Source organism: Acomys minous, assembly GCF_964271855.1.
Source record: "Acomys minous genome assembly, chromosome: 2".
Classification (NCBI taxonomy): domain Eukaryota; kingdom Metazoa; phylum Chordata; class Mammalia; order Rodentia; family Muridae; genus Acomys; species Acomys minous.
The window spans coordinates 60,057,961-60,081,256 of record NC_140484.1 but is presented as its reverse complement, the minus strand read 5'-3'; the positions used below and the strand labels follow the sequence as shown (position 1 = coordinate 60,081,256).

At 46.2% G+C, this 23,296-nt stretch overlaps 1 protein-coding gene across 1 annotated transcript; it reads right to left on the bottom strand.

Annotated features, from left to right (window-relative positions):
• Window positions 1–380: 380 nt before the first annotated feature.
• On the bottom strand, window positions 381–22,463 carry BNIP3 (BCL2 interacting protein 3). Its single transcript, XM_084773171.1, has 6 exons — window positions 22,305–22,463; window positions 11,137–11,284; window positions 10,453–10,534; window positions 3,701–3,807; window positions 3,473–3,622; window positions 381–1,196 (listed from the first exon to the last, which is right to left on the bottom strand). Exons 1-6 carry the CDS (start codon window positions 22,333–22,335, stop codon window positions 1,151–1,153), a joined length of 564 nt encoding a protein of 187 aa, XP_084629297.1. The 5' UTR covers window positions 22,336–22,463; the 3' UTR covers window positions 381–1,150.
• Window positions 22,464–23,296: the final 833 nt, after the last annotated feature.

Here is a 23,296-nt window from a genome sequence, read left to right as displayed (position 1 = left end):
TTGGCCTCAAAGGAAACTACACTTATGTGCTAGTGTACTCTTTAAACTCAAATTAAATGCAATATTCTGGGGCGAGGTGTGGTGCTGTGTGCCTTTAATCCCAGGCAGGAACATCCCACCATCTTTCTCCAAATGAAAGGGATATAAGTTATTTCTAATAATCGTGTAAATATGAACAGTGTTAAAATATTACTTTTATTTTAATACTCCTGATTGTAAAGTGTGAGACAATGAAATAAACACAACAGGAAATATACAGCATGGCAAGGGGGCAGGCTGTAAAAACATGCTGTAGACAAGAGTCAGACTGGGGGGGGTGCTGGTGTGACAGAAGCTGCGGTTACTGATTAACATATGCAAATCCAGTAATCTCCAAAGGATTTGGCAAAGATTTATTTTTATTTTTTTCATTTCCAGTCTTTTAAAGTAGACAGATTTCCTCACAATACAGCTGATTTTAAAAGCACACAAAAGTTAAGTACAAACAAAAGGATTAAATCCAGCAGAGTGATGAAGGTGCCTGCAACAAAACTCAGCACCCCAGGAAATGGCGGAGAGCAAGGCTGGAATCCTCATCCTGCAGAGCAAGGAGGGAGGAGGACTGCAGCGTGTGGCTGTGGGTAACCTTAGCTCCTACTTGCTACTTAATTCATATAGTAAGAGGCCTTTACAGATAACCCACACCCTTTAATTAACTATGTAGCATTTTCTACTATGTAATAGGATTATAAGGCCACAATATTCCTTTGGGACAAACCCTTTAATGATTTTAATATCACTCATTCTTTTGAAGTATAAAGTGTCTTAACAGAATTACAATTATAGATCTTCTCCCCCCACAGATCATTTTTAAATACACCATTACTACTATATTAAAATTATTTATACTATTTATATCTAATATTCAAAGAAATTTACTAATAAATGCTACAATAGGCATCAGTCTGACATGCTTATTAATTGATCCCTTAGGTATAATGATAGGTCATGATATTAGTCTATTCTGTCTCACTAAATAGGGAACACAGCATTTACAGAACAAATAAACACACACAGTGCAGACACCCAAGGATCATGCTAGCTCCTCAGTTAGCTATCACAGCTCAGGCATGAGTCCTCACTGTGAACAGAAGTCACATCCATTTCTTCATCAAAAGGTGCTAGTGGACGTTGTCAGACGCCTTCCGATATAGATCCTAGACAGAAAAGGAACGGCAGCCAATCAGGTCTCACAGTTCTCAGGTGACTCCACATAGTTCAAACAGGACAGGCCACTGTGGTTACAGCTTTTGGAAGGGAACTAACCACCTTATACTTGATAAAGTATGACTGTGAGCTTTATCAAGTGTTTTATTCATCAAATATGTATTTCATATTGGTCTAATTTTTCTTAATTTCAATTAAAATTTAATCTTAGTTGGTTCAATTATTCAAATGGTATAAGAGATTGAACCATTAGGAAGAACTGAAATTCAATGACAGAGCACCTGTCTACCATGCACGAGGGCCCAGATTCAAACCCAAGGACTCCCCGCAAAAAGTATAAACCAACCCCAAATGCTATCACTATACAGCTTTGCATTCCCTTCACTGTGCCAAATGAGGCACACAGCTGCAGCGCAGGCGGGCTTCAGATCCAGTTAGTTCATTACCACTAACCCCACCAAGGAATACACGATGCCTCCCTTCTCTACAATCAAGTAGAGTGGGGAGTGACCGTCTCTAGGAAAGGAGACAAGAAAGAACTCCACCTAGCCAGGTCTATGGAGTTGGGAGAAGACTGTGTGGGGTCAGTGAGCTATCGGAACTGAACTAAGAAGGGTAGCTTCATCTAGAAAGATTGGGGGCCAGGTGTGGTGCTGCGTGCCTTTAATCCCAGGCAGGAACATCTGAGTTCCAGGCCAGCCAGGGCTCACAGTAAGACTGTTTCAAAAAAGATAAAAATGTGGTATCATCCCACCATCTTTCTCCAAATGAAAGCGATATAAGCTATTTCTAATAATCATGCAAATATGAACAAAAGTGTTAAAATATTACTTTTATTTTAATACTCCTGAGTAAAGTGTGAGACAATGAAACAAACACAACAGGACATATACAGCATGGCAAAGGGGCAGGCTGTAAACACCTGTCTAGACCTTGGGTGGGGTGGCTCCATCAAGCTCTGAGACTGGAAAGAATGAAGGACAGAGACCATAGGTAGGAGTTGGGTGCAGAAATGATTTCCTGAGGGGAAAACTCAGCTTGGGTACTGAACACGTAGTTTCCTAGGCCCTATCCGCAGGTCCTCCTCTTGCTAGCTCTGTTCTGTTCTATTTTTTGAGATCTCGGTAAGTAGCCCTGGCTGGCCTGGACCCCTGCCTCTGCATTCCAAGTGCCACTGAACCTTACTGCTTGCTAGTTCTGAGGGGGAAAAAAAGTTCCAGGTGATCGGATGCACCTGACATGAGACCAAGCACCAGCAGAGAACTATACATGGACAGGAGGCTCCAGCCCAGCCTCGGCACTCAGGAAGCCATCTCTACAGACAGGTCTGTAAGTCTACTGGGGGCCCACCATGCAGGTAGTTAAGGGCAGGGAAGACTGGGATTGGATGTACCTATGAGACCCATAAAATCCCAAGGGATCAAACATGAAACAGACCAGTCATCAGTCACATGAACAGCTTCTGGGGAAAAGAATAAGCAGACTAGAGCCTTCTGCCCCAAACATATCCCCAACTACCTTAGGCCAGAAGCCCACAGTGGCATCCCAGCCATTCCAGTAAACTTGAGGCACACAACACGGTCTTCATATGGAGAGTGTTGTGAGATCACCTCCACATGGACAGAGAGAGGGTAGGGATAGGCCTAAAGGAAGAGTAAGGAAGACCTGAGGATACAGCTCACCTGGGAAGAGTGCTACTAGCCCACAATGTAGGAAGCCCTGGGTCCAATCCCAGTGCCATATAAACCGGGTGTGGTGACAGCTGTGATCCCAGCACTCAGGAGGTAGACACAGAAGATCTGAAACCCAATCTCATCCCTGTGAGGCCAGCCCAAAACACACCAGTCCCAGTCCCTAGTGTTCCTTTGGCTATCTGCTCTGTTCAGCACTGGTCCCATCTAGAGAAACCACAGCTATTTCCCAGTCTCTTATAGTCTACACTTGATACGAAAGCAGAAACCCAGAAGCCTTATTTAGTCCATCACTGCCAAGAGTTCAACACGACCATCCACCCACTGTAGAGATAGCACAAGAAAGAGGCTGGGCATGAGAACACCTATGCAAGAAAGACATGGCGGACAAAGAGGCAAGGGCTTTCCACAGCACAGGATCTTTACTTCTTGATGTAACAGTGACCTGGGAATAAGTCTGTGAAAATGCACCCAGCTATAATGATCTCTCTCAATAAACAATGTAAAATTAAGTTGATAGGGCCTAGGCTCCCCAAGGCCCACCGTGCTGGTACTCACATGGAAACATCACTTACCCCAATCCAATGGCCAGCAGATGAGACAGCAACAGAGATGGAAGAAAAACCTTCAGAAAGTCTGCTGAGAAAATGCCCCCTTTCTTCATAACGCTTGTGTTTCTCATGCTGAGAGTAGCTGTGCGCTTTGGGTGTTTAAAAAGGAACTCCCTGGGATGGAAAGAAACTGCCAGTCAGTATCCTCCCATCAAGGGAAGAGCCTTGACAAGAATGCTGAAAGGGACTTACTTGGGGGGGATATTTTCTGGCCGACTTGACCAATCCCATATCCAATCTGAGTTTTTCTTCAAGATACTTTCAACTTCTCTTCTTCTCTCGATATAATCTTCCTCAGACTAAGGAAAAGTATTAAATAAAGCAGGTAAGCTTTCCACATTCACAGGAGAGATAAGGTCAGTAAGGTCAACAGAGAACCCCACAGACTCTTGGGCCATGGTTCAAGGGCCATCCCAGCCGACATGTTATATAGGCTACCACTAGCAGGTATGGCCCAGATGAAAAGTGGATCTTCCCACCTCTATGTGGGTCTTGCCACTTGAAATGATTAAAAAAAGAAAAGTCCCTCTCAGCTTTGCCCAGCCATTTGGGTTTTAGTTAATTCCAGATGTAATCAAGTCCACCTCTTGCCAACTTAACATACAATAATATCTAATTTCCAAATAAAAACAATAACCAGGTCATAATTACACCTGACATATTAACTATCCCACTTACAACAACAAATGCATTATAAATTCAGACATTTAGGTGGTAATGTCCCGTGAGGGACATTGTTTTAGTATTTCAAACTAAAATATGATAATCACTGATATTCTCTTAACCAATATTGTATTACATGATAAACTGAGTAAACACAAATCTGCATAGACACATTTTTAACACTCATGTCAATTGTAATCCTCATTTCTGCAACTGATCGCATGGCCCTAACAGCTAACACATGTAACTGCCTCCTCCACTTTCAGCAGGCACTTGGGCAGGTCCTGGTTCTTTCCCTGAGGTAAGTGACCCATGCCTCCATTCCTGAAGGCTCCCTTTGTTGGCTTTTCCCCCCGACTTTAGTCACGGGACATGATAACACCAAGAGACACCCAAAAGGATCTCCTGCACCCCAGATATAATCTTTTTACCTCCATTATGGAGAAGCAATCCAATTTCCCCTTGGTAATCTGGATCAACCACTCCCTTTAACACTGCTATTCCTTCCTTAGTTTGTTCGTTCGTTAGGGCATAAGAAACTGAGCTTCCAGTTCAATGAAATGTTTGTTGTGCCTCCTGGAAGAAGTCACCCTTCCCCACAAAAAAATAAACAAACAAACAAAAGTAAACTTCTGGGGCCAACAGACCTTAAGGTCAAAGGAACAGGAAGCAAAAAATGTCGTAGTGGGTCACTAAGGGTGATGGTAGTGGAACTATTCCCTTTTCCACCCCTTGATTCTTGGACCCATGGATTGTGGTTATTGGGGAAACTGTACCATATATTGGATGCTGATTTTAAAAATATAACACGTTTGGAGAACCTTGTACCAGCCCCTCCAGGCTACTGTCGCATAATTGGCACTGGTCTTCAAAAGTTTATTACATCTTTTTCTCAAGCCAGCTGCTTCAAGATGGTTGGGAACATGGTAATGCCAGTAGATTCCATGATCGTGGCCTGTTGTCACGCATGTCTGGCTGTGAAGTGAGTTTCTTGCTATGTGAATACAGTGGATGAGAAGTCTGTAAGTCCATGGATGCTTCTGTGAGAAGCATTCATTATGTGCAGGAAAGGCAAATCCATAACCAGAATTAAACATCGATTCCAGTAAGGACAAAATGTTTTCCTTTCCATGGAGAGAGTGGTTCAATGTAGTCAGCCTACCACTAGGTTACTGGCTGGCCACCCCAGGAACAGTGCCATATCTGGGCTCAGTATTGGTCTCTGCTGTTAGCGGATTTATCACTCAGCAGCAGTGGGTACAGTTCATGGTGCTGAACCCATGCATAACTCCCATCTCTGCTGCCATGGCCATTTTGTTCATGGGTCCATTAGGCAATCACAGGGATGGCTGGGGAAAGAGGCTGACTCTCCACAGAATGGGTCAGTCTATCTACTTGATTACTAAACTCCTCAACTGAAATCATCTTTAATAAGGATTTACATGGGATGCAAGTAACATTGTATCCTTTGTCCATTTGGAGAGATCAATCCATAGTTCCTCCCAAAATGTCTTTCTCACCTATTTTAAAGTCATGCTCTTTCCAAGTCCCTGACCATACAGCCAATCCATTGCCTACAGCCAGTGGACCAGTGAACAATCCACACGTGATCATTTCTCCTTCCAAGCAAAATGTATGACTATGTGTACTGCCTGAAGTTCTGCCACTGTGAAGGTTTTTCTTTCTTCGTGTGTCTTTCAGGGTTGTCTCAGAAAGGGTTTATAATGCTGCAGCTGTCCACTTCTGGGTGGTGCCTGGATAATGTGCAGAACTATCAGTAAACCAGGCTCTAGTCTTCTCTTCCTCAGCCAACAGATCATAAGGCACACCATATGAGGCTACAGTGCATGCTTGGCAGCAGATGACATGTTGTAATGGGAGTAGAAACAATGGACATTTGGGTAACTTCTTCATCTAACTTTCTTGTGCCTTCAGGATGTACTTGGACCTGATAATGTATATACCACTTTGATTTGAAATGGATAGTTGATGTACACATCCTACTTATGTCTTGGTGGGTCAGATAACACTCAGCTCATGATGGGCAGCTCAGGTTGCATAGTAACTTGGCCCCACTGTCAAATGTTCAATTTCCATTAAGGCCCACAGTAGGCCAAGTGCTATCTCTCAAAGGGAAATAAACTGTCTGCAGATGATGGTAGAGCCTTGTTCCACAACTCCAAAGGTCTCTTTTGTGATTTACCAATAAATATATTTACAGTACTTCATTGAGCTTGACAGTCAACAATCATTCTCCACAATCCATCTCTTTTCTGCACCAGTCAAACAGTTAAAGGAAGATGTGGTGGGAAGCATCACCACTGCATCTTTGAAGTCCTTGATGGCAGCACTAATTTCTGCAGTTCCTCCAGTGATGAGATACTGTTTTGATTCACTATTTTCCCTGGCAAACGCAATTTGGAAGGCTTTCATTTAGCCTTTCCAACCATAATAGCCCTCACTCCACAGTTCAGGGAAGCAATGTGAGAATTCTGCCAACTTCTAAGTATATTTATCCCAGGAAAATAACTGGGACTGGGGAAATAACCACAGGATGAGTTCAGGGACCACTGGACACACTCTGAGTCAGACTTCAGCCAAAAATCCACTAATCACCTGATCTTCACAAACTCCTACTTTAACTGAAACAATTGAGGTCTCCTGAAATCAGCATCAATTCACATCCAGTATCCAACAGACCCTGGAATGTCTGGTTGTTTCCTTTCCCCCAGTGTAGAGTTACCTAGTCAAGTCACACAAGCCTTGGCACACGCTCCTCCTTTGCGGACATGCCCATTTTGTCCAAGTCTGGTCAGTCTGTTAATAGCGTAGGCTTAGGGACTGGAGACGCAGCTGAGCTCACACAGCACCTGCCTAGCATATACAAAGAGTCCTGCGTGTTGCATTCCCAGCTCCACATCAACAAGGTTCAGTGGCCCAGCATTACTATATGCAGCACCTGGGAGGCTAGGGCAGGGCTGTAAGTGGAAGTGCAGCCTGAACCACTACAAACTGGGGAAGACATCATCCCAGAATACCAAAACCACTATTCTACTAATGTCATAAGGACCTAGATGACAGCAGAACTTATTGTAGAAGAAAAAACTGACAGCATTCTAAAATGATTCAACCAGGTATGGCTAAGCAAATGGAACACTGTAACAAGCTAGTTTAAAAGATGCTTTGAATCTGGGAGGTTGGGCTTGGTGATGCACACCTTTAATCCCAGCACTTGGGGAACAGAAGCAGGTGGATTGCTGTGAGTTCAGGGCCAGCCTGGTCTACAAAGCCAGTCCTAGACAGCCAAAGCTAAATTGCTTTCTGGTGATGGGACACTGAAAAAAATTTATATAGGAAGAAGCAAGGCTTCTAGTAGAGACCTTGCTTCCTAAGACAACTGCTGAACAATTACACAAGATGTCACTAGGTATAGCACTACTAGAGACAACTGCCTCGACCTACTAAACAGAAATGGTATGGATAAGAACAGTCAGTCGGCTAAAGCAATAAACTGTTTACCTATCTCACCCTTAGGCTCTGTGATGGTCTGATTTAGAATGGCCCCCATGTATGTTTGGAAGCTTAGTCGTCAAGGAATGCTACTACTTGGGAGGGATTAGGAGGTACAGCCTTGTTGAAGTAGGTGTGGTCTTCTTGGAGGAAGTATGTCACTGGGTGTGGCCTTGGAGGTTTCAAAAGTCAGAGCCAAGTTCCCTCTTCCTGCTGCCTACAAATCCAGATGCAAAGCTTTCAGCTACTTCCCCAGCACTGTCTGCCATGCTTCCTGCCAAGATCAGAACGGACTAAGCCTCTGAAACTGCAAGCAAGCCAATTAAATGTTCTCTTTATAAGAGTTACCATGGTCATGGTGTCTCTTCCCAGCAACAGAACACTAAGGCTCTGATCTCACAACAATGCTAAGGACGTTGTAAATGAATCTCTTTAATTTCTGTTGAGTTAATATTAGAAAAATGAGCTCATGGATCGGGCTGCAGCTCAGTCTGAATGCTTGCCGAGCATGCCCAAGGTCTCGGAATCTAAGCCACATACCCACTACATAAGCCAGGTGTAGCTGCGCACACCTATAACCACCTCAGCACTAGCAAAGTGGAATTCCCAATAAGTTTACTAAGCTCTAAATGATGGTTTTTAAAAAATAAGCTGCCAGCCAGGCATGGTGGCGCATGTCTTTAATCCCAGCACTCGGAGGCAGAGGCAGTAGATCGCTGTAAGTTCGAGGCCAACCTGGTCTACAAAGTGAGTTCAGGACAGCAACGGCTACACAGAGAAATCCTGTCTCAAAAAAACAAACAAACAAAAAAAAGCTGCCACCTGGGCATTGTGGCACACACTTGTAATCCTAGCACTCTGGGAGGCAGAGGCCGGCAGATCTCTATGAGTTCAAGGCTAGCCTGGGCTACAAAGTGAGTCCAGGACAGCCACGGCTGCGCAGAGAAACCTTGTCTTGAAAAAAACCAACAAAAAACAAAAAAAGAAGCTATCTAGGGCTGGAGCGATTAAGAGTGCTTGCACTCCTCCAGAGAACCCAAGTCCAGTGCCCAGAGCCCAAGCCAGGTGGCTGCCCCATAATTGTAGTTTCACGGATCTAATGCCTTTGGCTTCTGGACACCTGGACTCATGTGTGTACACACACACACACACACACACACACACACATTTTAAATATATTTTTAGGAACCCTATTTAAAAGGGGGAGTGGTAGGTGGAAAGACGGCTCAGTAAATAAAGTGCTTGCTGCACAAGTATCAGGAACCTCAGTTTAAATCCCCAACACCAGTGGGCATATGGTTCACACCTTTAATTGTGGCATTCAGGAGGCAGAGGCAGGTGTGGTGTTCTGTGAGTTCAAGACCAGCCTGATCTATACAGCAAGTTCCAGGCTAGATAAGGTGAACAGGAAAACCCTGTCTAAATGAAAACAAAAAGATGCAGTTAAAAATGCTTGCTGTTGAGGGGGGGGGTGCACGCCTTTAATCCCAGCACCCGGGAGAGACCCTGTCTCAGAGGGGAAAATAAGCTTGCTGTCCACACAGAGGTGCTGGGTTTGGTTCCTACCATCCACAACAGACAGCTTACAGGTGCCAATAATCCAGCTCCAAAGGATCCAATGTCCTCTTCTGGACTCCTTGGACACCTGCACACATGTGGCATTCTCTCACAAAGACTAACACATATACATAAATAAAAACTTAAAAAACAGAGCCCCGGGCTGAAGAGATGGCTCAGAGGTTAAGCGCACTGACTGTTCTTCCTGAGGTCCTGAGTTCAATTCCCAGCAACCACACAGTGGCTCACAACCACCTATAATGTGATCTGATGCCCTCTTCTGGCTTGCAGGTGTACATGAAGATAGCATTGTATACATAATAATAAATAAATAAATCTTTTTTTTGTTTGTTTTTTTGTTTTTCGAGACAGGGTCTCTCTGTGTAGCCTTGGCCGTCCTGGACTCACTTTGTAGACCAGGCTGGCCTCGAACTCACAGCGATCCGCCTACCTCTGCCTCCCGAGTGCTGGGATTAAAGGCATGTGCCACCACGCCCGGCAAATAAATAAATCTTAAAAAAAAAAAAAAAATAGAGCCCCAATACTCATGTGTTGGGTGATGTCTTTGTGTACTGTGTATTCAAATGTTGATTTCAGTACCCAGAGATCTGTTTACAGTTCAGACTTCGGCACTGTCATTATGAAGCACCTCCTGTTTAGGTATGTTATAAACATTGTTTTCCTATCACCTTCTGTTTGGGGTGACGAGGGAGAGAGAGAGAGAGAGACTGACTGACTGACTGACTGACTGACTGACTGACTGACTGACTGACTCAGGTAAGGATCAGTGAACTGCCATGTAATGGGTCACAAGGTGGGAAGTAGGCCAGGCCAGTGTTAGAACAGCTTAGTATCTGGCCACCAGCAGTACCTGAATTATTTAATAAATATATAGGTCCTTGTCATTTATTCAGAAGGTAGGGCAGGCATAGAAAAAAAACTTGCATTCTATACTCATACAAAATACCAGACACAGTGGAACACTTCTGTCATCACACAGTGGAACACTTCTGTCATCTCAGGCCTGGGAGGCAGAGGTAGGAAGATCCTTGGGCTCACAAGCCAGCTGATTGATCCAAATTGCTGAGCTCTATATTCAATGAGCTACCCTTTCTCACAAACTAAGGGAGAGCAAAGACTGCGTGCTGTGTGTGAGTGACGTCATGCAGGAACCACCAGCCTGATGATATGCTGAGCCTCACAGCATGGCTTACCAGAGTGCTGTTCTTCTCTCCAAAGCTGTGGGTGTCTACTTCAGCTCTGCTGGTATCTTGTGGTGTCTGGGATCGAGGTGGGCTTGATTAGGAAATTGACAAAACAGAGCAGCATGTTAATTCTGTCATAGGAAGCACAAATCCCACGCAGGGGCTACTGCCTCAGTAAGGGGGGTGCGTGGTAGAGGACTCCATGGAGCATGCCTCTTCCCTTTTGCCTACCACCAGACCTGGGCCAAATACTTTCTCAGTCTTTCCAGCTGAGCAGCTCCCTAGGGAAGCCCCGCCCTCCTGCGTGGTCTGTGGCATGGCCCTTGGAAGCATCTGACCTTCGATCACTGACTCTCAGCCGCACACACACCTTGTAGTGCTGCCTAGGAACACAAGCCAGCTGGGGCCTTAAACAAAACTACTCAGACTTGGTGTTCACAGTTAACAGTTTCCAAAAGGGGGCAGTATATTAAGGGACTCTGTTGTTTATCCCTAGGCTTAATATGGTCCCTCCAGATAGAGCCCCAGATCACTTCCTCCCAACAGACTCCAGGGTTCTTTGTATAAGAAGTGCTTCAGGAGTCACTCCCAAGTGTGGCTTGAGACCTGGAAGCCCTCCCAAAAAGCACGCACAACTGGGATTAACCATCTGCTAGGATCATCTACACTGTAAAGGACACCCAGCAAACCTACCTATCACAGTGAGAACTCTTGGAGCTACTTCGTCCAGATTCATGCTGGGCATCCAGCAGTATTTTTTCCATGTCACCATTATAAATAGAGACGGAGGCTGGAACGCTGCTCCCATTCCCATTGCTGAAGTGCAGTTCTACCCAGGAGCCTGAGGAGAACAGAAAGGGCAATTAGAAACCTGCCCGCTCATGGGGCTTCATTACCCTTAGACCCAGTTGCCTGGGTTCAGGACCAGACAGTGAGACCTTGTCTCAAAAAATAAACAAGCGCCTTTAATTCCCACTGTTTCCTGCCTAGTCTCCCTGTAGATGAAGTGGAAAGACATTCATTAACCTATACTTGTGACAAGTAAAATGTCAAAAATGACTTGCCAGGAGGCAGATCCACCGGGAATGGTGGTGCACACCTTTAGTCCCAGCACTCGGGAGGCAGACGCCCAGGTGGATCTCTGTGAGTTCAAGGCCAGCCCCTGGTCACAAAGTGAGTCCAGGACAGCCAAGGCTACACAGAGAAACCCTATCTCAAAGAAAAAAAAAGAAAAAAAAAAACAAATAAAGATGGATGGATGGACAAATACCGACAGATAAACACACGGATGGATGGATGGATGGATGGATGGATGGATGGATGGAAGATAGATCTGCCCACTCACATTTCCAGGTAATAACAAAGATGGCACATGTGAGCCATCACTCTAGGCCCACTTTAATGACACTTCAGACATCTGCATTTCTGCTGGCCTCTCTTTAGGTCTAGTAGGCAAGGTTCCGAGGGCTGAGACACTGTACCCATTCCTTTACTCCATGCAGGTATTCTACAAACCTGTGGATTTACCAGGGGCCAAGATGGGGGTCTTGTTTGAGCTGACAGAGAACTGCAGGTTCTGCCCCTGCCTCAGCCTGCTGGGGGCTAGGATTACAGTAATGGGCCACCATGCCTAGTTAAAGGCTTTTTTGTTTGTTTTGGGGTTTTTTTGTTTTGTTGTTTGTTTTGGGGTTTTCAAGACAGGGTTTCTCTGTGTAGCCTTGACTGTCCTGGACTTACTTTGTAGACCAGGCTGGCCTCGAACTCACAGCAATCCGCCTACCTCTGCCTCCCAAGTGCTGGGATCAAAGACATGAGGCACCACTGCCTGGCGTTTGTTTGGTTTTTTGATACAGGGTTTCTCTGTGTAGCCTTGACTGTCCTGGACTCGCTTTGTAGACCAGGCTGGCCTCGAACTCACAGCGATCCACTTGCCTCTGCCTCCTGAGTGCTGGAATTAAAGGCGTGCGCCACCACCGCCTGGCCTACAGTGAATACTTTTAAATAGAAGTACTTGTAAGTTCTTAGCTTCTAACTCAGTGTGAACAGAAGTGGCAGAAGAGAAGTCACTAGCACGCCAGCCAGGCATGGCGGTGCATGCCTTTAATCCCAGCTCTCAGGATGCAGAGGCAGTGGATCACTGTGAGTTTGAGGCCAGCCTGGTTTACAGCGCGAGTACAGAACAGCCACCATAACATAGAGAAACCATGTCTCAGGAAATTAAAAAAAAACAAAACAAAAAAAAACAAAAAAACCACAAAACCTGTGGCTTGCTTCCAGTTTGGGCTGCTGAATACACCTAAAAACATATTTTCAAGAACTAGTGCTAGAGCTCAGTAGCAGTACGCTTGCCTTAAAATCAAAAGGCTGTGGGTTCAATGCCCAGTACTACCCAATGTTTGTGTGTATACATGTGTAGACTTTTCAGCAGAACATGGTAGTACACACCTATAATCCCAGCATTCAGCAGGAGGACTGCCAAGCTTGAGGGTCAGTTTATGCTACAAAGTAAGATCAATTCAAACAGACTGCTTCCTGACACAGTTGAGGCAGGATATAATCCCAATATGAGTTTCTGCTACTTCACACTGTGCCAACACTCAATTGCTAGTCTGACTCTCCCTCTCCTAGATTTAATTTGAATGCTATGGTCTAGAGCAGGGGCATCTCTTACTATAGACTGCCTCTGCTTGCCACCTTGGGGTGCTGGCTTGCTTCCTCGTTACTCACTGTGTGAAGGTGTGTGGGCACTTGTGTACACAGTATACAAACGGAGGTCAGAGACCAACCTACAATAGTTGCGATCTCTCCATCATTTGGCCCCTGGGGACTGAACTCAGGTTGTCAAGTTTGGCAGCAAGTCTCTTTCATCTTGCTGGCCCCTGGTGCTTTCTTTGGCAGAATGAGTATATGTTTAAGCACAGGCCTCATTCTGGGCCCAAGATTACCTCTCTATTTTGACTCATAGATCCATTTGTCTATAGAAAATCAGTTTGTTGAGCTAGCCTGGTCTACATATCAAGTTCAAAGACAGCCAGGACTACACAGAGAGTCCCTAACAAAAAATAACTGGTAGTACACAGACCAGAAAGAGGGTGAAGACGATCATAAATGACAGGAATGAATGTATGTGCTAGAGAAGATGAAGAATTTGTGGCCACTATATCATGATGCAAGTAAGAAATGGAAAACCTTATCATCAGTTCACTCTGATTGGGGATATAGGTCAGAAGTAGAGCCGTGTGGTTGCTGGGAATTGAACTCAGGCCCTCTGAAAGAGCAGTCAGTGCTCTTAACCTCTAAACCATCTCTCTAGCCCCAAAACTCCCCTTAAAAAGCAAGGTATGATGGGCCATACCTGTAATCCCAGAATTCAGGAGGCAGAAGCAGAACTTTTGCAAGTTCAAGGCCAGCCTGTTACACAGAGCGAGTTCCAGGCCAGCCAAAGCTACAGTGAGTCTAAAAAGCAAAACAACACACGTACACATTCTCTAGAAGCAAACGCAGCCATACAGCTTTCCAGAGCCCCCCAAATATGTGTTTTCACCCTCAGAAGCCAGCCTCAACTGTGTTCAACTGTGTACTTGTTGCAGAACTGTCACATTAATGGGGGGGCGGGGGAATCAAAGGCCCAGAAATAAATTGTGGATTTACAGTTTATATCACCAACAGCCTCTCAGTAAGCTAACAAGTTATTATACAACACAAACTTTGAAATCAACATGATTTTCCATTAGCCTCTCGGACCGACTCATGGAGAAGTAGGCTCAGCCCCACATGAGGCACAACACGAGCCCCTCTGCTGCTGCTGCCCACAGGCCCCAGCGCCCTGTAGGACCTTCGAACCCACACCTGCTCCAGTTCCAGGCTGACTCTTTGCTGGCCCTCCTCCCTTCGCTGGCTGATGATGCCCAGAAGCCAGGGATGGTGGCTCACGCCTAGAATTCCTGCAGTTCTGATTCAGTAAGACTGGAACGCTGCTGTGAGTTCAAGGCCAGTGTGCTGCTCAACAGTGTGCACTCCTAAACCTAGCCTACTAAACGGTACAGAGCCTCAACTACGGCAAGTTCCTTTTATCTAGGCCAAACTAGTATTCAGGACCTGAGCCTGTCCCAATGTATGTGATGAAGCTTAACATCTAACCTGGTGTCTAAGCTGAGTCTGAGGCGCTGCTGTCTTCTTCCCAGTACCCAGTCCTGATACCAAATGTAGAGTTTTTCCTATACCAACTACCTATTTTCCACAAGCAATCAGGGGAGACCAAGGATTCAATACTACTCTGACAGTATCCCCTAAGATCAGTACCAAATCTCATAAATTAAAGGCTGAAACCCACAAGGACACCACATACCAAACGCCTACCACAAGCAGAGTACACAGGCTATCCACACTTCTGCTCAGTCAACTACAAATTTAAAACAAAAACAAAAAAGACCAGCTCAGGTCTCCACAGCCCCTCAGACTTAATACTTTTGTTTGGTTGGTTGATTTGGTTTGGTTTGGGTTTTCAAGACAGGGTTTCTCTGTGTAGCCTTGGCTGTCCTGGACTTGCTTTGTAGACCAGGCTGGCCTCGAACTAACAGCGATCTTCCTGCCTCTGCCTCCCGGGTGCTGGGATTAAAGGCGCCACCACGCCTGGCCAGACTTAATACTCAGAACTCAAGAATATGTGTTGCTTAGTTTGTGATGGAGCTCAGAGGCAGCCAGATAGAAGCACATACGCAGGGCAGGGAGTTGCCAACTCGAAAGCTCCATGAACATTCTGGTCAAAGCTGGACCGTGGTGGCAATTTCTTGTATTTTTAAAAGCCCCCACCTTCAGCTCCCTCCCTTCTCTGGTGACCCTAAGTTTCCACCCTCTGACAATTTATTAGTGACTAAACTCTAGCCTGAGGCTATCTATCTATTCTGAGTCCTCAATAAGTCATCTCATTCTTAGGGGATGCCTTACAAAACAGACCAGAATAACAGGATAAAATTCCTCCTAGCTAAGACATTTCCCCACTGTCAGTCCCAGCACTTGGGAGTACCAGGAATTTAGGGCAGGCTGGTGTATAAAGTAAGTCTATCTCAAAAAAAAATAAAAAACAAAAAACAAACACTCAGGAAACCCCACAAGTTTAGCAGCTTGTGTAAGGAGCCAACAGCCAGATGTATACTGCACAAGGAACAATTTAAAATGCAGGGAACCCACTGTGTGCTGATCTATACTGCTCTCACAGTAAGCCATGGGCTGGATGATTTACACAGAAGTTGTTTCTCACCGTTGTAGAAGCTGGCAAACTCAAGCTCTGGTCCTATGCTGTCTATGAGGAAGCCAGTTCTCCTCACCAGATCCTTCACACGGGCTTGTCAGTGCACAAGTCCTGGTCCTCCTATTCTCACATCAGCAACACTGCATTGTTGAAGAGACATGTTCATGTCATAGCAGTGCTTTCAAAAATCATCATGAAAGCCAGGCAGTGGTGGTTTAGTCCCAGTACTCAGGAGGCAGAGGCAGGTGGATCACTGTGAGTTTGAGGCCAGCCTAGTCTACAAAGCAAGTCCAGGACAGCCAAGACTATCACAGAGAAACCCTGTCTCAAAAAACCAAAAATAAATAAATTTTTAAAAAATCATCACAAGAGCCTGGTGGTGATAGTGCACACTTGGGATGCAGAAGCAGGCATATAGGCATATCTCTGATTCTGAGGCCAGCCTGGTCTACTGAATAAGTTCCAGGACAGCCAAGGCTATATAGAGAAACCATGGAGGGAGGGGGCAGGGCGGGGCGAGAAATATCATGAAAAGGCCTGAGGACCTTTGAGGCGGGGAAATCCCATTTGGAGTGAAATGGTGCAAAAACCTTGAGTACAAAAGCTCCTTCTCCAGGAATGATTTACTAAGGAACAAGTTTTATCATTAACCTATGACTGGACAGGAAGTCTAAGTCCCGGAAAGTGGAGAAGACACTATTCATTTACATGCATGCTGCAGTTACTCATCGGGATCTTCCATCTTTTTAAACAAGAAAGGTGGGGGTGTGCACCTATAATCCTAATAGCACACTTGGAAGTAGAAGGCAAGTTTAAGGCTAGCCTGGGCTACATGAGCAAGATCTTGTCCCAAAAAAATAAATTAAAAAAAAAATTTAAATGTTTTTAAAAGGAAAAAAAATTGCTTCTTAACATCAAAGAATTTCCTCAGTCAGCACACAACTCACTTCATGTAATTTAATACATTTAGGCCTCAAACAGCAAGCGGTGCCGATGGCCCCCAAAGCCCTCATTTCTGTGTCCCACCCATTCTCCTACTTCTGAATTACACCAAGACACAAATCAAGTCTGACTTACATCTTCCTGCGTCTCAGAGTGTCTGGGAACTGAGCTCAGGTTCCCTAAGAAGCAGGCTGTGCTCCTGTTTTATGTGTATGAGTGCACCATGCATGCGAGTGGTGCCCATGGAAGCCCGAGGAGTATGAGCCCCCTGAACCTGAGTTACTCTAGACAGTTGTGAACACGTGCTCCTGCCTGCTGAGCCGTCTCTCTCATCCCTCGGCTGGTTTTGGAGCAGAATCTCACTATATAAGCCGGGTTGGCCATTGTGCTAGTTGTTTTTTGGTTTTGGTTATTTGATTTTTTCGAGACAGGGTTTCTCTGTGTAGCCTTGGCTGTGCTAGTTGTTTTAATTTGTCAACTTAACACAATTTAGAAACAACTGAGAAGAGCTTTTTTTTATTTGAACTTGCAGAATTTGGTTCTCTCCTACCATGTGAGTTTCTAGGAACCAAACCCTTATCAACAGGTTTGGCATCAAACACCTTTACCTGCTGAGCTATCTTGCCAACTCCACAGGAAATGAGTCTTACTGAGGAATTATTAGGTCAGGTTGCCTATGGGTTTGCCCATAGGAGCACTGTCTTTTTTTTTTAATAATTTATTTTTATTTTATGTTCATTGGTGTTTTGACTACATGTATGTTATGTGAGGGTGTCCCCTGGTACAGGAGTAACAGTTGTGAGCTGCCATGTGTGTGCTAGGAATTGGACCCTGGTCCTCTGGAAGAGCAGTCGATGCTCTTAACCGCTGAGCATCTCTCCAGCCCATGGGCACTGTCTTCACTGTTAACTGATATAGGAAGATCCAGCCCCTTATAGGCAATACCATTCCCTAGTCAAGGGGTCCTCAATAGTTAAAAAGCCAGAGAAAGCTAACAAAAAACTAGCAAGCAGGCAACATGGGTGCACTCAATTCTCTCTGCTCTTAGCTGTGGATACTGATGTAACTAGCCTCACTGAATTGGTCCCTCAACCTCTTCTGAATAATGGAGTGTAAACCTAATTAACCCTTTCTCTCCTAAACTGTTTTTGGTCAGAGTGAAACTAGGACAGCCACCCAAGTTCGGATTCTCCTTGAGGTTGGGAGTGTAAGTTCAGTTGATTAGGATGCTTGACTAGCACGATTTATGGCTGGGGATTTACGGCATCACATAAATGGTGTGTTGGCACATGCTTGTAATCTTAATGCTCCAGATATTGAGGGAAGAATAAAAGTTTAGTAATCCCTGGCTACTTACTAGGTTCAAGGCCAGCCCAGGATACATAAGACCATCCCAAAAAAAAAATTTTTTTTTAATTAAAAAAAGAGATATCTCAGTCAGCCTCTGGAGTACTGAGACTAGAGTTTGTTTTACCAGCCTGCCTTCCAAACTGCTTATATAATGACAACCCAGAGTCCCTTCTCAGTACTGCCCTCTATATCCCAAGGCAAACTTGTAGACTGTCGACGCCTAATAATAACTACAGCCAACAAAGCCCCATGTGGATGAAACACAGGATCCCTATTCTCAGTAAACTTTTTTGTTGTTGTTGTTTATTTGTTTCTGTTTTCGAGATAGGGTTTCTCTGTGTCGCCTTGGCTGTCCTAAAACTCACTCTGTAGACCAGGCTGGCCTCAAACTTAAGAGATCCGCTTGCCTCTGCGCCGGCCGCCCCCCCCCCCCCCAGTTCTGGGATTACATACAGGTGCGCACCACCATGCCTAGCATGTCCCTACCCAAAAGGCAACCCCGCTTCTTAGGAATAGTAAGACTCAATCATGCTATAAAAACAGAATCACCTTTGTTTTTTTTCCAGAAGCTGAACCCAACTTGAAAACACAGAATTAGCGGTTCAAGAAAATATGCTGAGAAGCTCCAACAGGGAGAGCATCCAGCCAGGGCTAGAGGTCCTAGAGAGGAGCAGGCACGCACACAAACTCAAAACAGGGACATACCACAAACACCAGAGGAAAATAATGCAATACTTCCAATAAAGCCAAGCAAGGGAACACTAAGTCTGGAGGAGGTGATGTCCCAAATCACATGCAAAATCACACACACAACAAGGCTTCTCCAAAAGTAGCTGCTGCAGTCTCAACACTTATAAGGCTCCTTGGGCTAATTTAGGAGAACAAGAGACTTGGTTGGCAAATGATTCTGAATAGAATCTGCCTGGTAAATAACCCAGGCTACTGGCTTCTCTCTCTCTCTCTCTCTCTCTCTCTCTCTCTCTCTCTCTCTCTCTCTCTCTCTCTCTCTCTCTCTCACACACACACACACACACACACACACACACACACACACACACACACCCCACACAACCTCATGTAGCCAGGCTGGCTTTAAACTCCTGGTCTTCCAGCCTCCATCTCCCAAATGCTGGGATTACAGGCTTGCATCACATGAGTGGATGTCTCTCTGCCTGTTGCCAGGCTGTGCTGTCTAATGCATCCTGAGTCAGGTGGTTCCAGGTATCCCTCTGGCATGTCGTTGACCTAAGTGGCCATGCTTATTTCCACTTAACCTCTAGATCTCACTGTTACTATTTGCAGAGGTTCGGCTAGAGCCTAGGAGAAAACCCTTCAGTCTAACAATGTTTTTCTCTTCAGGCGAGCCGGCCCCTAACAGCTTGCCTGTAACCACAGACCCATTTATCAGAACCAGTTACAGACAGGGCAGCAGCAGAGTGAAGACTACTGAGTCTACACAGTGGACCATGCAGACAATGGCCTCAACTCACAAAGCTTATCACCCCTCCTGCATGCCAGAAGTCATACAAAGAAAAAAAGGCCAGGCTGGGCATGGTGACACAGATCTTTAATCCTAGCACTCGGGAGGCAGAGGCAGGCAGATCACTGTGAGTTCGAGGCCAACCTGGTCTACAAAGCAAGTCCAGGACAGCCAAGGCTACGAAAGAGACCCTGTCTTGGAAAAAGAAAAAGAAAATGCTGGGCGTGGTGGCGTACATCTTTAATCCCAGCACTCAGGAGGCAGAGGCAGGCAGATCTCTGAATTCGAGGCCATCCTGGTCTACAAAGTGAGTCCAAGCCAGCCAAGGCTACACACAGAAATTGTCTCAAAAAACCAAAAGAAAAAAAAGAAAAAGAAAAAGAAAAAGAAAGAAAGAAAGAAAAGAAAAGGCCAGCCCTGCCCCTAAACACCTTATAGTAAGATGGATCAGAGGCAAAAGGGGGATAGAACCAATCAGTTTTGTGGGTAACACCTTAAGGAAAACTGGTACCAGAGGTTGCTAGAGGGGAATATCTGCTGTCCCACCTATCAGCAAGGCTTCCACAGCCCTCAGCCTCAGAAGTAAACAAGAAGCATGCCGGGATCAGGCAGACGGAGGAGCAGGCTGCCTCAGCTCAGACTCCAAGCTGGGATTCACATTTCATAGGGCAGCTGAGATACCCCATGTGACTCAAGTGACCCCTCCTACCCTGGGCTAAACAGGAGCCAGTGCCGAGCTGCACGTACACCCCAAACAATGGCCCAAATCCTTAGCATGAGTTTCCACACTGTAACCATCTTTTTATAGAATAAGCAAAACGGGAAAACAAAAATCTTCTTAACCCTTGAAATGACAAATGACAGCCTCACTTTGCCAATGACTCAGCAGTCTGACGTTCATGTCAAGGAATTAGGTGGTAACTGAGCCCTCTTTCAGGAGTAGTCAGAAACTTCCAGAGATGAAATCTAACTTACATATTGTGTTAGACAAAAAGCTTCCCAATCTATCAAAGAAGAAACTGCAACTGTTTGACATGTAGGAGTAAAACCTGAATTTACAAGAGTCCTTTTAATGTGGCTGTAGTTTCAAAATACAGATTCTGTAATGTTAGGCTGGCTAACTTCTGCCAACTAAATCCTGTTTAGACTAATAAGTAAATGCAGCTCACTAAATGGATCTAAGCTTAAAAACAAAACAAAACAAACAAACAAACAAGCAAAAAGCCTCTTTTTAACACAGCCCAGCTCAGTGTTGCAGGAGTTTGATTCCAGCACTCCAGGACAGAGGTAGGTGAATCTCTGTGAGTTCGGGAATAGTGAGATCCTGTCTCAGAAAAAAAAAGTTAACACTAAAGCATATGCTTTAAAGGTGAGAAAGCCCTGTTTATTTACATGCTCATTTTACTTGGTGAGCTCTTGCTTCAGAGAATACAAAGGTCAACAGGCTCCTCCTCCAGTTTTTAGGTCCTTAGAAATAAGGCTCAGCTCTTAACTCAGACCCACTGGGTGGCTCTCAGAACAGTCTGACTGCACGTAGCACTTAGGGTGGTCCTGCAAAAGTAGCAGCTGTCTGCTCGGTGCTAACAGTCTGTAAGGGCTGGGTGCCTGCCCGGGAGAGCCTTGTTTGTTTGTGAGGCAGGGTCTGGCTACATAACCCGGTACTGCTGTGTAGTCCAGGCTAACCCTGCCTGAACTTGTCAAGACTCGGCTTCAACCCTCTCAGGATGAGACTTTACGTGTGTGTCAGGACACCCTGCCTGGCTTCCATTTTAGTCTACAAATCACTTCACTTCTTACAGTGAACCTACTGAGCTTAACTGCAAGCACTTTACCCTCCTTTTGTGCTGCTGTAGCTCTTTTCCACATTGAATTGCACCCCCCCCCAACCACACCCTCTCTTTGTAGCCTTGACTGTCCAGCCACCAACTCAGAGATCTGCCTGCCTCTGCCTCCTGAGTGCTGGGATTAAAGGCTTGGCCACCACGGTGCCGCTATTCCCTTTTTTTGTTGTTGTTGTTTTCGTTTTGGTTTTTTGAGACAGGGTTTCTCTGTGTGTAGTGCTGGCTGTCCTGGTCTCGGTTTCTGGACCAGGCTGGCCTCAAACTCACATCGAACCCTCTACCTCTGCCTTCCAAGTGCTGGGATTACAGGCGTGCCCCGGCTCCCATTACTTCTTAAAGATAACAATCTTTTAACTCTGAAAAAGAGCGGACAGTGCTCTGAAGCCCTATATTCTCCTCTTCCATCAGAGAGTGGTGGCAAAGGAAGCTAGGGGTAAAAATGGAGGGGCGGAGGACAAGACCTGTACGTTCCAGCTACTCTAGAGGCTGAGGCAGGAGGATGCCAAGTTCAAAGCAAGTATACGTTAAAGCATAAAAGGAGAACTGGCAGTGTTGCTCGGTGGCTGAGCACTTACCTAGCACTTTCAGACCTGGTTCAGTTCCCAGGACCAAGTGGGAAAAGCGAGAGGCACTACGGTCATAAATACTAATGGCTTCAATCAAAGCCATGAAAACACAACCTGCAACCTGTGCGGAACCAGGCGTGGGGAGAGCCAGAAGGCCTGTAATCTCAGCTACTCGGGAAGCCGAGGAAGGGTGACTGCGGGGAGTTCGAGGCTTTCCTGACCTACAGTTGACTGTGAAAATACACAACTATGACAGTCAGTGTTAACCGACCATGAAAGAAAAGCTCGGCCTGCCGGTGAAGGGACTGTCTGTAAGATGCACCGAGGCTCACCGCCCAGCCCCGGCCACATCGAACTGCATCGCCGCCTCCAAGCACCGCTACCGCACCCCAGCCCGCGACCATGCCACTCCCGTGGCCCCTCAGCCTCACCCTGCAGGTTTTCCTCCCCGCTCTGCGACATGGTGGCTCAGCAAAGGAGCCCGAGCCCAACTGCGACAGGCCTCAGCAGCGGTCAGCAAGAGATACCCGGGCAGCCAGCCGCCCGCACTGCTCTGAGGCCTGGCGACGCGGGGCTAAGGGACAAGGGGCGGGGCGGGGCAGGACGCACGCGGCGGCGGTGCCCATTGGCTCAGGGGCGGGGCCTGCAGGTGGCGGAGGAGGAACGTGGAGCGCGTGTGGCACGTGCGGCGCGTGCGCGGGGCGGGGCCTGGGTGGGGCAGGGGGCGGGGCCTGAAGCTGGAGTAACTGGGATCAGGACTTGCAGCGGTAGGGGAAAAGTTGCGGGCGGGGTCGGACGCGGGAGCTTTGGGACTTGGAAGTCCACGCAATAGCAGAGGTCTTAGGGGCGGTTCCTGAAGCCTGCTAGAGTGGACGTGACTAGGGAGGGTTCTGAGGTAGGCGTGGTGTGAAGGATGTGTGGCCTGCCTCTGGGGCGGCTGGTGCTGGTTGTGGAACCTGCCCTTGCTACCCGCGGTTGATCCCCTCTCTACACTTACCTCCCGGAACCTGCGGGCGCCGTGACGTGATTCTATGCACGCTTACAGATAGAGGGATTTTTTTGGGGGGGGGGGGCTAAATTTTTAAGAAAAACTCAATCCGGGAGCGGTTATACATGCTTATAGTCCCAGCCTTGATTCGAGGCCAGGCTGGGCTGCATGGTGTGAGGCTGTCTAAAACAAAGCCAACACAAAACAAAAATTTTGTCAGCATTCTGCTGCAGCGCCGATAGCAAATTGGGGAAGTGCTGTGGCAGGCAGCAGGCAAGGAAGAACAAGGCATTTCTGGAAAGATCTTTGGAGGGCCAGTTTTGAGGAGGATTCTTCCATTGTCCCTGCGCTGGTCAGGTCACAAGAAGCAACGTCGTTTGGGGTTGTGGGTTTGTTTGTTTTTGTTGTTGTTGTTGGTTTTGGGGGGGGAGGGTT